General features: G+C 37.8%; 1 protein-coding gene across 1 annotated transcript; it reads left to right on the top strand.

Annotated features, from left to right (window-relative positions):
- Window positions 1–81: 81 nt before the first annotated feature.
- Window positions 82–16016, top strand: LOC127640474 (sorting nexin-1-like). Its single transcript, XM_052123071.1, has 15 exons — window positions 82–235; window positions 1875–2571; window positions 4943–5082; window positions 5880–5946; window positions 7391–7434; window positions 7523–7664; window positions 7757–7835; window positions 8112–8187; window positions 8274–8387; window positions 10106–10199; window positions 10337–10542; window positions 10858–11001; window positions 11917–11997; window positions 14062–14133; window positions 14220–16016. Exons 1-15 carry the CDS (start codon window positions 134–136, stop codon window positions 14268–14270), a joined length of 2109 nt encoding a protein of 702 aa, XP_051979031.1. The 5' UTR covers window positions 82–133; the 3' UTR covers window positions 14271–16016.
- The last annotated feature ends 894 nt before the right edge of the window (window positions 16017–16910 follow it).

Below are 16910 nucleotides of genomic sequence, written 5' to 3'. Positions count from 1 at the left end.
GTTCGCGAGTCGACCAGTAGGGACCGCTGTTGCTCACTTTCTCTCTCTCACTCCCTTCCATCCCAGTGTCGCTCTCTCTCTCTCTCACTGCCGTTCTGTAGTAAAGTTTTTTCGTGTGTTTGTGGAGCTGAAGATGGCGGCTAGCTCGGAGCGCAGTCCTCCTCCTTTCCCGGACTCAGAGGAGCCCGAGCTGCTGGAGGATAGTGACGAGGGCGCGGATGCGTTCACGGGCACGGTGAGTGACACATTTAAACGCGTTTATAATCCTAATCAAATAAATATGCTCCGTACACACAGAAAGAGAAGCGAAGATATCAGTTTCACTTCCCTGACAGACTCAGATCAGCATGTTCCTCTTCCTAAACTGCAGAGCTTGAGATCTTGTGCGATCATATTCGCTTTCTGTTTTAGTAGATGTCTTATTTTCAGCAGGACTACAGATCTGACACGTCCGCAGGGTTAAATAGATCCCAGGCCTGCTTGATGTGAGATGATTAAGTTTTTAGAGGACTCTTGTCGACGTAGTTTGTGTAAATATCATAAGGAATGAGACACAGTTTTCCAAAAAGACTGACGTTAGAACACTAGTGTGTATGTGAGAGTTTATCTCCTGTCTAATAAACGAACTGAGAGTTCAGATGATCATTATAAAGGATCAAGGCATCTGGGAATAACTGGAAATGTCCTTGGAAGAAATCCAGACTGTTGTATGATCATTAGGGAGGCAGATGTTTCAAATAAATGGCCTGGTCCAACAGTCAATATTTACTCTGTGTAATAATTTCAGTGTTTTCAGATCAAAGTTCTGATGTCAAAATTTCATTAACTTTTGCTTTGCAAGTTTTTGTAACTCCCAAGAATTTGGAGTTGCTATTCTCCCCCAAAAAATGTGTAATATATATATATATATACATACTGTAAGTAGCACAGAGTTTATTATAACCATGATGTGGTGCTGTGACAGTAGTTAAATATCCGAGCTGGTAACTGAAACGTTGAAGGTAGGAACCCTACAAGGGGCGATCCACATGCTGGCCCATAACCATTGTGCCCTTGAGTAAGGCACTTAAAAGGTGTAGTTCACCCAAAAATGGGTGATTTACTCACCCTCATGTTATTTAAGGATATTTAGTGGGGCTCGGGGCAAAAATGCCACCAAAATTAAAAAAGTGGAGGTTCATATTTTTAATATTAGTTCTTAATATTTGTTTATAGTTCTAGTGCCATAAGATGAAGGTTATAGCATAAAATAGGCCTATTAGTGTTAATTAGATTTTTAGGATAAGAGATAATCAATTCTCAGTCTTCAGAATTTGAATTGATTAGATTGATTTAGCTATTTGACATAAATGCATGAGACATGTGTTTTAAATGGTTATAAAAAAAATATGCCCTCATAAAGGTAAAACAGAAATGCCCCTGAAAATCAAATCAAGGGGACAATTATTACCCCTCAATATAAAAGTGAACTCCAAACTAGGGTTGCTGCGATACCAAAATCTTGGCTTCGGTACGTACCAACACCGGTACTTTGGTATCGATCCAAAATCCACGCCTATCACATGGCTACTTGCAGAAAAATAAATTAGTGGACATTAAATATTGAAATGAGTTCAAATTATTTTAAGTGAGAAGGAAGAAACTGCAGAGTGCTGGGAACTAGTCGACTGGTTGCCAGGACAACAGTCAAATATAGTTTAGCGATCATTGTACAAACACTGTACCATAGAAGAATGCCGTGATTGACCAATCAGAATTGAGTTTTCCAAAAACATCTGTGTAATAAAAGGTTATAATCATGTTTCAGCTATTAATATTTGTGTTTATTGTAAATTTATGACATTGGCCCCAAAAATTTTCTCTGCTGTTCCTAGTCAATCTCTGAAATGGATTCTCCATCACCGGTGGACATAACCGGACCTCCTAAAGACATCTTCAATGACCTATCAGAAGATATCTTGAATGATCCTCTGATCGACACTAATTCTGAAACCCAGAAGAGTGTTGACGCCAAGATATCGTCTCCTGGTAGTGACGAGGCCATCGACATGTTCAGTGATCCACTAGATGATGAAACCGACGTAATTAGTTCCCCTGACGTCAAAACTTCAGTGCCAGATCTCTTGAACGAATCGCTGACCAGCAACATCGTAGAACCACCAAAATCTGATGTCATCAGTGAACCAGGCAAACCTGGCCACAGAAATGACATTACGGATCGTAAGAAGGATATTTTCGAAGACCCTCCAAAAGACACCAGCAAAAGTAGCGGAACAACTTCTGCCAAGAAAGCGGCGAGCTCTGAGTTGTTTGGTGATGATGACGATGAAGATCTTTTTCAAGAGCCACTAAAAGCCGGATTGAAGAAGCCCCAGCCCTCGACGCTCAGCAGGCCACCGGTCGACATTTTCACAGAGGTGAAATCGGAATCGAAGATCAAGCCTCAAACTAAAGATGCCCCCATGGATCTGTTCGCAGAAGAAGCCGTAACGGCACCTGTTGCCAAACCTGCCACAAGCGCCAACTCCAGGACTAATGGGGTTCACTCCAAAGAGCAGGATCTCTTCACAGGTATGACACATTTCACCTTTAATACTTGATCACAAGAGTGCGACTTAGCCAGAACTTTACACAAGTTTGCTTATGCAGATTCAAGCCCTTGGCCAACGCATTGCCAATGCGTGGTCCGGTTGAACATGCTGAGCGTACGTTCTTGCGCTACTCTTGTGGTAACAAATGTCAGTACTCAAGGGGGCGATAGAGTTACCTTCAAAAGTCTGTACCATTAAACTGGATGTGTTATTAATATAGTAACTTTAACTCACTTGCTCAGAAATATACTTTTCAAACTGTCTCTTCGCCACACAGTTTGTTTGTAAGACAAAATTAACAGTAGAAGTGGACCGTTCACACTAATGTCTGCTATAGTGCCCATTGAGGCAATGTTGGGAATTCAATGCTTACTTGCATTATGAAATGCAGTCTGACACATTTTGGAACGCAACAAAGCAAAACATTTAGTTTGCTTCGCTGAAAGCATCTGCAGTTACTTCTACAGAGTTTGTTTTTCCCTTTAGGCTGCATGCCAATATGCAAACTTCTGCTGTGCCAGTATCTACTTCATTGGTTAAAGTAATTACATACCTTTGAGCAGCATTGGGACATGCTGCTCTTGAATACCACTGACCCCTTTGTTGCATACTGTTTGCATTTGCACATGAACATTAGCATCCAGCTAAGTTTCTTACCTAAAAATGTATTATTTTGCAGCTGTTCACACTGAATGTATTTTTCCATTGTTAAAAACAATCTCAACTTTTAAAAACACATGTTGAGACACTTGCGTTCGGTTATATTTGTACATCTTAGCGTTTTCCTGAGTAACCGCTGGGCTGCGCCATAATGATTCTGATTGCCTGTTTCTGGCCTCGAGATGCAATGTAGAAACTACCAAAATGGGTGATTCAGACAGAGAACAACAAACATTTAAGTTTTTATTTGGAGTAAAACTGAATTTCAGGCTCAACCTATTCAGATGTTGGCTGTCATAACAACTCAAAGTTAATGATTATTAGTGTTAATGATATCAACACACCTCAGCCCATCGCTTCATGTGATCTACACACTCAGGTTAGGCACCTTAAAAAAAAAAGGTTATCTTTACTTTTTGATGTATCAGAACTTTAGAGCTACATACTTTTTCCAAATGTTATTCTTTTAACATCACATTACCTGCTAAGAATTGAAGAAACACTGAAGACTGGATATTTAAACAGGTGAGTCGTGAACCACTTCCGTGTTCAAGAAAAAGTTGGATACCAATAGATAAATGCAATTCACTGAAAGGAAATTCGGCATACACAACGCTTTTTACACTTCTGTTAATCTGCATGGTTATTGGCCAAAACTGAATCTCGAAATGGTCAAAATATTTGGCCAAATGCTTTTTCATCCATTGTGCAATGGATCATGGATCATTTACACGGATATGCATGCACGGATGCATACTTTGAAAATTCATAGGAAATGTACGTCATTATGACATCTTTAACATGCCGTAATCAACATACTAAAGGCCAAAGTATACTTCGGTTGTCCACGTTGCTGATCGCCCGGCGCACAGTATGCGTGACGCAAATTTTGAGAGCGCAGACTGTCCGCATGCGGTGCGGATTTCCACGTTGACAGTCCTTGTTTGTGCACATCGTTGGCGCAAGCATCTGCCGTTGACTGTAATAAAAAGTATGACCATGCAGTCATAGTGTGCATAGTTGGTATGCGTTCATATTCGCTCGTGGAATCCGGAAGGCAGAAAAACAAAGTATACCCAGACCTTGTGATTTAGCATATACCTTTGCTAATCTTGGAGACTGTTTAGTGTGGATATTATGCAAATAAAGACTTGAAGAGTATGTTCTGCAGGCCTTTTTTTGTGCACAGCAAAAAAGTTTTACTGCCGTTGACACTTTTTACTGGCACCCATCGTTTCTCAGAGAGTTGGATGATGAATTTGCTTTCTCAGCATTGACTCAGGAAAGGGAAAAGGAATTCCTCCGTGTCCTTTGCCCTGTGACCGAACATATGTTGCTGATGGAATGAATTTAGCATGATATATGTGTTTCTACCTTGAGTCTCTGTGTGTGTGTGTGTATATTGCACTGTAAGGTCTGGTACGTTTACATGTAAACATTTACCAAACTCTTTTATCCTAAGTGATTTACACATGAGCTATTGCGTAAGTAAATTATCATACAGGAGCCAACAATATTAGAAGTAATCCAAAACTGAATTTCAAGAGTAAACCATTTGCCTTATGGGTGAAGTGCTCACAAAAGAGGTTTTTTGATGCATGACTTTTATAATTGAACAAGTTGGCTTTCTTCAAACATCTATATAGGCAAAAATGTCTCAAAGTGCTCTCTCTTTCTCTTTCTCTGCTCAGAAGCTACAGTGGAGTTGTCGCTGGACAGTCCTTGTAATGACCGTAAGAAGAAAGACGTAATGAAGCCGTCAGTATCGACATCTGATGCCTCTGTGGCCAGCAGCAGCTCCAGTAAACCTCCGGCCAAAACCCTTGAGGAGGTAAAACACTAACTAAACTCATCTGAGATAAGTATGGTTGGGAATCGAGAATCAGTTTTATTTTTTAAATATACTATAACCAAATTATTTTTATGATGAAATTTGTTGAAAGTTTCGGGGGCGGCTGTGGCTCAGGTGGTTGAGCAGGTTGGCCACCAATCGCAGGGTTGGTGGTTCGATTCCCGGCCCACATGATTCCACATGCCGAAGTGTCCTTGGGCAAGACACTGAACCCCAAGTTGCTCCCAATGGCAGGCTAGCATCTTGCATGGCAGCTCAGCGTTATTTTGTGTAACATAAATGGAAAAATGATGGTATTGTCTGAAACTGTTAGATCAACCTCATATGCCTGCCCTGTGTATACGGTGACTTTTTAACATTTTAAACATTTCTTGCGAAATTGCGCCCCCATGAGGACCTGCCACAGAGGTCCCTAGAGTATATATTTTTTTTTAATGAATCAGTCTAAATTACTCAGCCTTGATATTATGAGTTATTTTAATCAGTCTAACGAATCGCTCACTTACTGAATCACTCAAAGAGATTGTTATTGTTAATGTAGTAGCATAGAACCTTCTGATTCCCATCCATTTAGAAAAGCTAAAACCTCCTTCATATGCAATGTCAAGTCATTTTTATTTGTTTAGCGCTTTTCACAACACACATGGTTTTATAGCAGCTTTACAGAAAATCAAGCATTAACAGAAAATGAATCTATAAATCCCAGAAGTATATCTCACTCTCTCTTCCTCTTCCTTTCTCTTATTTCCTGTATCTTTTCTTCACACTCCGTAAAGATGGAGGAAGAGGAGAGTGAAGACAAGTTTGACTTGAACATTTCCATCACAAATCCAGAGAAAGTTGGTAAGACCATCCCCTATGATGTCCTGTCCTCTACCTTTGTGTTGTTTCAGCTTTTTCACAATTTTGCTGCACTCGTAAAATGTTAGTACAATTTGTTTTATCTGACTAATGGTTTAAAGACAGTGGTGAGCTTACTTTGCAGAAAATGGGAAACCACGATTATCTCATGAGGTGAATTGTTCTAATTAAAGAACTTGGTCACAGAGTCGGTCAGCTGGAGTGTTGCCATATAATCACAACTTCCTCTTTTTGCCCCATGCCAGCTCTTTTTCATTTCCTGTTCTTCCCTCTTTAAAGGTGTGGGTTTTACTGTAATGTAAAAACCAGCCCAGTTCTTCAGTTTGATCACACTTGGTCTGTTCTTGGTTAAATATAGAACACTGTGGATACATAATGTCACTATTTATTAGTTATAGAGAATAGATGTATATCGGTTTTACTGAAGCTGGTAGTTGCATTTTGGAAATATCAGTTATCCGTAATAAATCTTTGCTGATAGTTGCCAATATTTTTTTTTCCCTCTGTGTATATTACACTCACTGACCACTGTTAGATACACCTACTTATTCATATACTAATTATCCAGTTGAATGCATCAAATCATGCATATACGGGTCAGGAGCTTCAGTTAAGGTTCCCATCAACCATTAGAACGGGGAAAAAATGTGATCTCATTGATTTTGACCGTGGCATGGTTTTTGGTGCCAGATGAGCTGGTTTGTGTATTTCTGTAACTGCTGATCTCCTGTGATTTTCACGTACAACAGTCTCTAGAATTTACGAATGGTGCCAAAAACAAAAAGCAGTTACACCTCTGATCTAATTACAGAAAATGCATGTTCATTTCATCAGGTAGCAGTATTTTATATTAAATCTTTTGCTTTAAGGGGCAATAATATCATTGATAACAGGATTTGTCTTGCTCAGTACACTGTGTGGACATACTTTAACATTCACAATTCAGAACTCTCCCCATTTCACTTAGAACGAAGCCACAAAAACGGCTCATTCAGAAAACATCATGTTATTAACATTTGTGATGAACCGATATATTATTCCGCCGATATTTGTCCATTTTGCGATTATCAGCATCTGCTGATAACCATGTTCGCTTGGCCGATTTCTAAGTGTGCTATCTTTCCATTGTGTTCGCTCCAAAATCTTCCGTATTAACAACTATTTAGCATTGAGTAAATGGCGCGGGTATAGCCAGGAGAAGGTTAGCCAGTCATAACAGAGGTCATTTACATATAATGTATCTTAAAGGCACAGGAGCAGCAGGATTCTTTAAAGGATATAGTCAACTTGAGACTGAACCTGTAACTTTTGAGTAACCAGTCCAAATCTAAATCTTTAAGGCTACCAGCACATACAAAGTGTTGTTTGTGGTGGCTTTGTTGTTTTGGGATGAATGATTTTCTCTCTCTCTCTCTGTTCCTCACAGGTGATGGTATGAATGCATATATGGCCTATAAAGTTTCAACACAGGTGACTCTTCACACAAGTGCATCCAGTCTAAATCTTGCGAGTCATATAGTGAAATTGTATTAATGCTAATAGTCTTTCTCTTTGTCAGACATCATTGCCGATGTTCCGGAGCAAGACGTTTACAGTACGCAGGCGTTTTAGTGATTTCCTTGGATTATACGAAAAGCTCTCGGAGAAACACACGCAGAATGGATACATCGTACCTCCACCGCCAGAAAAGAGCATTCTGGGTAGTGGCAATTTTAGGACAGTTTTATTCTTTGATGTGCTGCATGACTATTATCAAAGGTTTAATTATAAATATATGTGTGGTTTTTGGCAGGTATGACTAAACTGAAAGTCGGGAAAGAGGATCCGTCTTCGGCAGAGTTTGTGGAGAGGAGGAGAGCCGCGCTTGAGAGGTTTGGTGTCCTAACCATTTACTTGGTATCTGTTTTTGTTGTTGCACTGTCTAACTCCGCCCACAGTGAAATCTTTTGGTTGTGTGTTTAACATCAAATATGTTCCGATTGGCTGAGATTTTTGAGCAGAAAAAATTGCTTGATGCTCATATCTTTTTAGGACGAGTTGTAAATGTTACACTAATATAATGATTTAGTTATTACTCATTCAAATTGTACTGGTGTCACTATTTGTAATATGCTTGTGTAAGAGTGATTTTATGTGTGTGTCTTCAGGTATCTGCAGAGAGTTGTGAGTCACCCGTCTCTGTTGCAGGACCCTGATGTGAGAGAGTTCTTGGAGAAAGAGGAGGTGAGACGTTTATCTGTCTCTGCTTTAATTGTGTGTCTGTTTTAATGGAGAAGATTTGAAACATCTTGTTCTTCTCTCTCTGTTAGTTACCTCGTGCGGTGAGCACCCAAACATTGAGTGGAGCTGGCTTCCTTAAAATGATCAATAAAGCTACAGATGCTGTCAGTAAGATGACCATCAAGATGAATGAACAAGATGTGGTGAGTAAAAGACATACACAAAGTCAGTCCCACCAGGATTTTGCAGCACTTTTTCTTGATTATTGTGGCCTAAAATGACTGAATTTGCAGCTGCTTTTCTCAAAAATCGCAATGGCATTTGTGTTTTTGCAATGAAAATTCACAAAAAAACATATTATTCTTGTGTACTTTTCATCAGTGATGGGATCAGAGCAATTATACGTAAATATTTTAGTGTGGAACGTGCATTTAGCAAGGAAAGAAAAAAAATGCTAACAAAGGTACCATATATTTAAAGGGGTCATGTCACGAGGAATCCAATATCCTTGATCTTTTGACATATGAGGTCATTTTAGTATAAAAACATACTGTAAGTTTCAGAACTGAAACTTCCTCCTTACTGCGAAAAGAGCATTTGTCAAAGCCAAGCTGTCTCGTTCTCTGCTTTCTCCATATTGTGATGTCACACTGTGGCAGACATTTGAATCTGACCGCCTCCACAACAACACATCAATGCCTACTTTACCTTATCACTTTTGTTGCTCCGCCCAGTAGTTTTGAGCAGTGAGAGCAGGTCAGTCAAGAGCAGAGAGCCAATCATAACAGTGAGCGTTAACTGTCAAGTCTTAAAGGAGAAGCAGCACCAAAACTGAGTATTTCTGTTGTAGGGTCAGAGTGAGGGTGGAACATTTTTTTTTTCTCACAAATATATGTGCAAAAAAACATTATTAATATTATGTGAATCTCAAGGAACATTTTTAAAATGTTAAAAGAAGACATGTCATGGCCCCTTTAAGAGGTGAAACCCATGGTATGGCTAATACAAGTTCAATAGAAGACTAGGGCTGGGTATTGATACAGATTTCCTGATTCTATTACGTTTCCTAATCGTTACTGATTGTCAATCGTTCAAATGTATACCAATTCATGTGGGTATATTTTAAGGAATAATGTTCCTTTAGCTTGCATATAAAATAAATGATCTTCCAACTAATGCTTTTAATTATACAGGGGACCTTTTAACTAGGTACATTATGAAAATATAAGTTTTACAAATTATATTTGATCAGTTTTTCATAAATTTGGTCACATTTTAGCTTTTTAAAAAGTAAAAATCCATTTATTCCATTTTTATATTGCTTATATTATATAATATTTTGTTACATGTTTATTGTTTACATGCATAATTTGTACTGTTTACAAGTATTTACATTGATTTGTTAAAACGTCCTAAAATAGGTACTGTCTCTTTAAGAATACCCGGCTGCTCTATAAAGAGCATTTGTAAATGAGCGCATATTAACGAGATAGACTCTGATGGCTTTATTTCATACATGCAAAGTATAGAATAAAATATTTTAATGCACACACACACACACACACACACATAAAAAAAACGAGTAATCAAATTCTTTAAAATTGAGATATTAAGTTTAACCTTTGAACATGTTTACTTGGGAGAAAATGAGCACTATGCATAAACAACAAAAACATCGACAATAAAAACAATTTGCACTCACACATAGAAACATACATTCCAAGTCTTCAGAAGCGATACAGTTCCTTTAACAACATCATGCATGCACAGCACCAAACAATGCATTGAATTGTAACCGCAAGATTTAGAAGATAGATAGTTGAGTATGCAAAGCTGAAGGAGTACTCGATTAATCGATTACTCGTGCACATCCCTAATAGAATGTGCGGAATGTATAAGTGCATATTTGTGTGTTCTGCAGTGGTTTGATGACAAGATCCAAGATGTTGAGAATGAAGAACAGCAGATGAGGAAGCTTCATGTGATGGTGGAGTCACTGGTCAGCCACAGGAAAGGTTAGAAGGATAAACACACACTGAACTCTGGGTACCTCACACAAAACCGAACGCAACTCAAAAAAAAGCACAAAATGCTATTATAATTTGGGTGAACTTGGCTGAAGATGTAAACTCGCTTTATCTCAATGTTTCAGAGTTGTCGGGGAGCACGGCGGTGTTTGCGAAGAGCATGGCGATGTTGGGCAGTTCAGAGGACAACACGGCGCTGTCGCGAGCTCTGTCTCAGCTGGCCGAGGTGGAGGATCGAATCGAGCAGCTACATCAGGAACAGGCGTCAAGCGACTTCTTTACCTTCTCAGAGCTGCTCGCAGATTACATACGACTGCTGGGAGCCGTCAGGGTACGGGCACGCACGTGGAAACGCATATCGTAGTAGATGATACAATGAACAACTACAATCATTTTATAGTTCATAATGTGTGTTGTACTGTTTAAAGTCAACATGAAATCAAAATTGAGGCTGTTTACTTTCTAAATAAATGTCATTTTGTGAATGTTATTCTAAAGACTGCTATGTTTGTTGACTTTCATCAAAATGTAAAAAACACCCTGCATTATTTCCTAATAAATATACTTTAACTCAGAAATGTATAACATTAAATGGAATTCTGTTACATTATCTTTTATTTAAACAATGTGTGTTTGTGTGTATCAGGGGTGTTTTGATCAGAGAATGAAATCATGGCAGCGCTGGCAAGACGCTCAGAATACGCTTCTGAAGAAAAGAGAAGCCGAAGCCAAACTCCTGTGGGCCAACAAACCTGACAGACTCCAGCAGGCCAAGGATGAGATCGCAGATGTAATGTGCACATTTTCTTCAATCACACATGTTTGTTTGGTAGTCAGTGTTTAATATAGTGATGCATCAAAATTACAATTCTTGGCCGAAACCATCAATTCTAGACACAATGGGCTGATAATAATTTATTTATTTATTTAGTTTTTTTATACACTTGTTTGGAATAATATATAACAAGATAATTTTCCACCTGATTCTGACCCTCTGTCAGAAACACTTGGTTTTAGTGCTGCTTCTCCTTTAAGACTTGACAGTAAATGGCCACTGTTATGATTGGCTATCTGCTCTCACTGCTCACCGCTATTGGGCGGGGCTACGGAAGTAATAAGGATAAGTAGGCATTGATGTGTTATTGTCTAGGAAGTAGAGGAGGAGTTGTTTTGGCAGCTTGGTTTCAACATGAGGAGGAAGTTTTGAGTTCTGGAACTTACAGTATATTTTTATAGTACAACATGTTGTCAATTAGGAAAGGCAACTATTAACAAAATGTTCATTTGCATTTTAAATTTATGCTTCATAAACTCAGTGTTTTTGTGCTGTTTTGCTCGTTAGCGTGAACACATACTGCACGGAGGTGCGCGTCTCAGTTGTCCTAATGACCTTGTTACCATCAACAGATCTTCAAACACCAGCTGCCGTTTACATCTTTCACATAAAACATGGTTTTTCCTTCATGTCAGTGTCTTTGTTACTTGGTTTTAAAGTTAAATTTCTGTTCAAATTTTCAGCCAATATTTTCCTCTTTCTTTTTTTTCCTCTTTTGGCCGAAAACATCATTATTCAGTGGCTGAAATTTTGGTGCATCCCAAGTTTTATCAATTCTGCTGTTACATCTGTAACCTACGTAGACTTTAAGTCTGAGCTCATCCATGTGTTAAGATGTTTAAACTACAGTCTTATGTTCCTGTCCTGCAGTGGGAAGCAAAGGTCACGCAGTACGAGAGAGACTTTGAAAGAATCTCAGCCACCGTACAGAAAGATGTCATCCGTTTCGATGTAAGACATGATTATGCATTTTCCATGTCCATTTGTTTGTGATTTCATCACAATCTTGAATCTTATTTCAGTCATTTAGTATCTTTATACAGGGTTCCTGCAAAACCTGAAATATCAGGGAATTGTTTTCCATATATACAGTATATACATACATACATACATACTTACAGTTGAAGTAAAAAGTTTACATACACTTAGGTTGATGTCATTTAACCACTCCACAGATTTCATATTAGCAAACTATAGATTTGACAAGTCATTTAGGACATCTAGCTTGGAAAATTCCAGAACATTATGTCAAGCCTTTAGGCAATTAGCCAAAGAGCTTCTGATAGGCTAATTGGAGTCAATTGGAGGTGTACCTGTGAATGTATTTTAAGGCCTACCTTCAAACTCAGTGCCTCTTTGCTTGACATCATGGGAAAATCAAAAGAAATTAGCCAAGACCTCAGAAAACATATTGTGGACCTCCACAAGTCTGGTTCATCCTTGGGAGCAATTCCCAAACGCTTGAAGGTACCACATTCATCTGTACAAACAATAGTACACAAGTATAAACACCATGGGACCACACAGTCATCACACAGCTCAGGAAAGAGACGCATTCTGTCTCCTAGAGATTAACGTAGATTGGTTCAATCCCAGAACAACAGCAAAGGACCTTGTGAAGATGCTGGAGGAAACAGGTAGACAAGTATCTATATCCACAGTAAAGCGAGCCCTATATCGACATAACCTGAAAGGCTGCTCAGCAAGGAAGAAACCACTGCTCCAAAACCAACATAAAAAAGCCAGACTACAGTTTGCAAGTGCACATGGGGACAAAGATCTTGCTTTTTGGAGAAATGTCCTCTGGTCTGATGAAGCAGAAATTGAACCATTTGGTCATAATGACCATCATTGTGTTTGGAGGAAAAAGGTTGAGGCTTGCAAGCCGAAGAACACCATCATGTTGTGGGGGTGCTTTGCTGCAGGAGGGACTGGTGCACTTCACAAAATACATGACATTATAAGGAAGGACAATGATGTGGCTATATTGAAGCAACATCTCATGATGCCAGAAATCACAAAACACAGGAAAGGTCATTCATTGGTTGAAAAGGAAAGGAACCCTGTTGATAATGATCAGATGCATCTAAGATTTTGTTTAGACAGGCAGTAGAAATTCAATGTCAGGGATACAAACAACTCACCTTTCAGCTAAAGTCTCCGTTTCTGAAGCTAATAATCCCAAATTGTTTGGTAAAGTTTTCCTTATTAAAATCACTTGAAAGGGTTACTTTAAGCTTAAAGGAATACTCAGGTTCAATACAAGTTAAGCTCAATCGACAGCATTTGTAGCATAATATTGATGATATTGATGTTTATTTTGACTTGCCCCTCCTTTTCTTTAAAAAAAGCTCAAGTCTGGGTTCCAGTGAGACACTTACAATGGAAGTCAATGGGGCCAATTTGTAAACGTTAAAATACATAAAATACAGACACAAGACATAAACAATACTCATATAAACACGATTTTAGTGTCTCAAAATCACTTTCTAAACTTTTCTTTGTTATAGCCAATTTTACAATTTCATTGCCATGACGATATAACATCAAACAAACCCTAAAATGACAATTTAAACAACTTTACAGCTCAAATAATACACAAGTTTTAACTGAAGAATTAATGTAAGTGCTTTTATAAAATTATAAGCTTCACATTTCTGCCTTTTTAAACCCTCCAAAAATTGGCCCTATTCACTTCCATTGTAAGTGCCTCATTGGTTTTTTTAAGAAAAGGAGGTATTTGTGGTAATCAACTTTATGCCACAAATGCTGTCAGTTTAGCTTAACTTATATTGAACATGCAATATTCCTTTAAACGCTTAATGTTTTTAATGCAACAAAAAAGCTTTAAAACAACAAACAAATCAACTGAAAATATACATCTGGAACATCTGCTGTCTCTTTCTCAGCTTATTCACCTCTCATGAGTTTGCATCACTCCATATTCGTATTCGGTTTGAAATCAGAATTGGGTGCAATATGTAATTTATGTACTTTTTTTTTTTTTGCTTACAGAAAGAGAAAGCTCGTGATTTTAAAAGACAAATTGTCAAATACCTGGAGTCACTGCTGCACTCACAACAACAGGTACGTCAAACGTGAGTGTTTTATTGGCTGAATTGTGTCCACAAGTTTAATAATAACTCCCATTTCTCTTTCTTTCTGCCCTCTAGCTGATGAAATACTGGGAGGCATTTTTGCCAGAGGCAAAAGCTATCGCGTGAAGCGGAGACCACACACACGCAAACTCACACTCACAGATGTCTTTCTATACTCTTTACCTCTCGCCTATAAACCGAGAGAAATCGTGCTACAAAGGGACGTCATCCGTCCTGTTGCTCAAATAAACAACTGTGTATATTTTCAGTGTAATCTTCACCTTTATTTTCTTACGATAAATCTTTATTGGTCGGGTGTCGGGTTGTCTTCCTCGTCTATATGCAACTGAACTTGCTTTTTTGTTTTAACCGTTCAAGGAAAGGAGCTTTCAATTCAGTTTTCACACCATTGAGTGGAAACGGTGCACTTAGAATGTATACTCGTATACAGCAATGTCAATGGTTTACACTAGAGGGCGCTCTACACTCATTCACACAAATGCTGATAGAAATGTGTCCATCACAATCTGTGGATTCTTCCATGGATTTATAATGTTGTTTCTATAGTTCTATTGATGCACTTCAAACACAAAGCATTTAATAAGCGCATAGCAGAGTTTTATATCAATATCTGAGCTCTTTAACCGAAGCACTTCAGTCTTAAAGTTGGTTTTTCGTTATCTGGAATGTTCCTAGCTCCTTGTTCGTGATTTTATTTGCTTTATTTTCTCTTTAAATCTCTTTTGTTTTCTTCATATTCTTTGTTTTACATTTCGTTTGTAGACATTTATGCCAACACATTCATTTGTGTCAAAGCATATTTGCATTATCCACTTGACTCATGATAGCATGTTATAATTAACGAATGTTTGCTATGCTACTAATAATGCATTAAAGCATTTCTACATCATTTTTTATACAGATTTTGCTGCTGTAATGACATTACAGAGTTTCAATGGCTGTTAATTACATTTTCACTTTGTATCATTTAAAGTTAGAAGTGTTTTTTGTTGTTGATGTTGTTGTTGTTGTCATTGTTTGTTAATTAGTTCAGATATTTGCTTCATAAATGATGTTTTGGGCCCTGTTGTAAAGACAGATGTTAAAGAGATAGTTCACCCAAAAATGAAAATTCACTCATCATTTACTCACCCTCATGTCATCCCAGATGTGTATAACTGTCTTTCTTCTGCAGAACACAAGTGAAGATTTTTAGAAGAATATTTCAGCTCTGTTGGTCCTATCAGTGCAAGTGAATGGTGGCCAGAACTTTGAAGCACCAAAAAGGACATAAAGGCAGCTTAAAAGTAATCCATTAGACTCCAGTGATTAAATCCATGTGTTCAGAAGTGATATGATATGTGTGGGTGAGAAACATCAATACTCAAGTCCTTTTTATGCTATAAATCTCCACTTTCACATTCTTCTTCTGTTTTTGGCGATTCACAAGTCATAGTAAAAAAAAAAGTACTTGAATCTTGATCTGTTTCTCACAACAGCTTTCATATTTCTCCTGAAGACACTGGAGTCTTATGGATTACTTTTATGCTACATTTATGTGCTTTTTGGAGCTTCAAAGTTCTGGCCACCATTCACTTGCATTGAAAGGACCAACGGGGTTAAAACAGCCTTCTAAAAATCTTCATTTGTGTTCTGCAGATGAAAGAAAGTCAAACACATGAGAGAATGAGAGAAATTATATTTTTGGGTGAACTATCCTTCTATCGTGTTACGTAACGAGTTTTATGGCAGGGGTCCTCATAAGGTGCCATAATTAATCAAAATATTCTTTATTAGAAAAAATGGGGAGGTATTTTTCACTCTGCACACTTCTTTTAAAGAAAACAATAAAGATTTAATTACAAATGTAAAGCTTTTGGTTTCGTTCTCATTTTTCTAAGCCTTTGTTTTCAAGCAGCAATATGAGATATAATAATCATACTTGCAGAATAAATAAATTAAGAATAAATGTATTTTATGATGTTTATAAATGTAATCATTTGTTAATTTATTCAGTATTATGTGGTTGGTTAAATCTGTTTCTGTGTCATGGAGAAAAAGCAGACTAAAGAAGGAAGTAATCCTAAAGACCTTCCGTCTTTTAGTATTTGTTCTCGATAATTACTCGCATCATAAACGGTTCTTTCTCTGCACTTGGATTAGACATTTTCATGCAACCTCGTTAAAGTTTTACAACTACCACTGAATTAATCTTTAAAGCACAAATTCATTAATAATTAAACTTATTTGGAGATCAGAATTCAATCGATTTTTCTACGCTCCACACCTCTTTCCCATTGTGTGACCCTTCAGTCACACTTTATTACCGTATATGAGTGTTGACATGCAGCAGCTGGATATATACTGTGTTTAAGACATGTAATACAGAGAGACCGATCTTGCGGGAAATCGGCGACAAGAGGTCGAATTTTCTGTCAGTTAAAATAAGTCTCTTCTTTCCAAATTTCCTATCTTTTTTCTTTTTTCATTCATTCTTTGCTTCTTTCATTCAGACCCTCTTTCCTTCTTTCTTTTTCTTTCTTTCTGCCCTCCATTCTTTCTTTTTCTCTTTTGTTTGTTCTTCTTTCCTTCTTTTTTCTTTCTAATTTCTTTCTTTCCCTTATTTTTTTCCTCTTTCTTTATTTCCATCCCTTTCCTTCCTGCTTTGTTTCTGGCCTCCATACTTTATTTCTTTTATTTAGTCCCTATTTCTTTCATTCATTCATTCTTTCTTTTCCTCTTTCTTTCTTTCTCTTTTTTCTTTCC

Source organism: Xyrauchen texanus, chromosome 49, assembly GCF_025860055.1.
Source record: "Xyrauchen texanus isolate HMW12.3.18 chromosome 49, RBS_HiC_50CHRs, whole genome shotgun sequence".
Lineage (NCBI taxonomy): Eukaryota > Metazoa > Chordata > Actinopteri > Cypriniformes > Catostomidae > Xyrauchen > Xyrauchen texanus.
The sequence above is the reverse complement of the archived record's forward strand: the minus strand, read 5'-3'. Positions and strand labels throughout refer to the sequence as shown.

Bases quoted from the DNA above. Each gene is read 5' to 3' on its own strand.
- LOC127640474 (XM_052123071.1), top strand. From the start codon at position 134: ATGGCGGCTAGCTCGGAGCGCAGTCCTCCTCCTTTCCCGGACTCAGAG. The intron at 2,572-4,942 runs GTATGACACATT...TTCTCTGCTCAG, and splicing joins AGAGCAGGATCTCTTCACAG to AAGCTACAGTGGAGTTGTCG. The intron at 11,002-11,916 runs GTAATGTGCACA...CCTGTCCTGCAG, and splicing joins CCAAGGATGAGATCGCAGAT to TGGGAAGCAAAGGTCACGCA.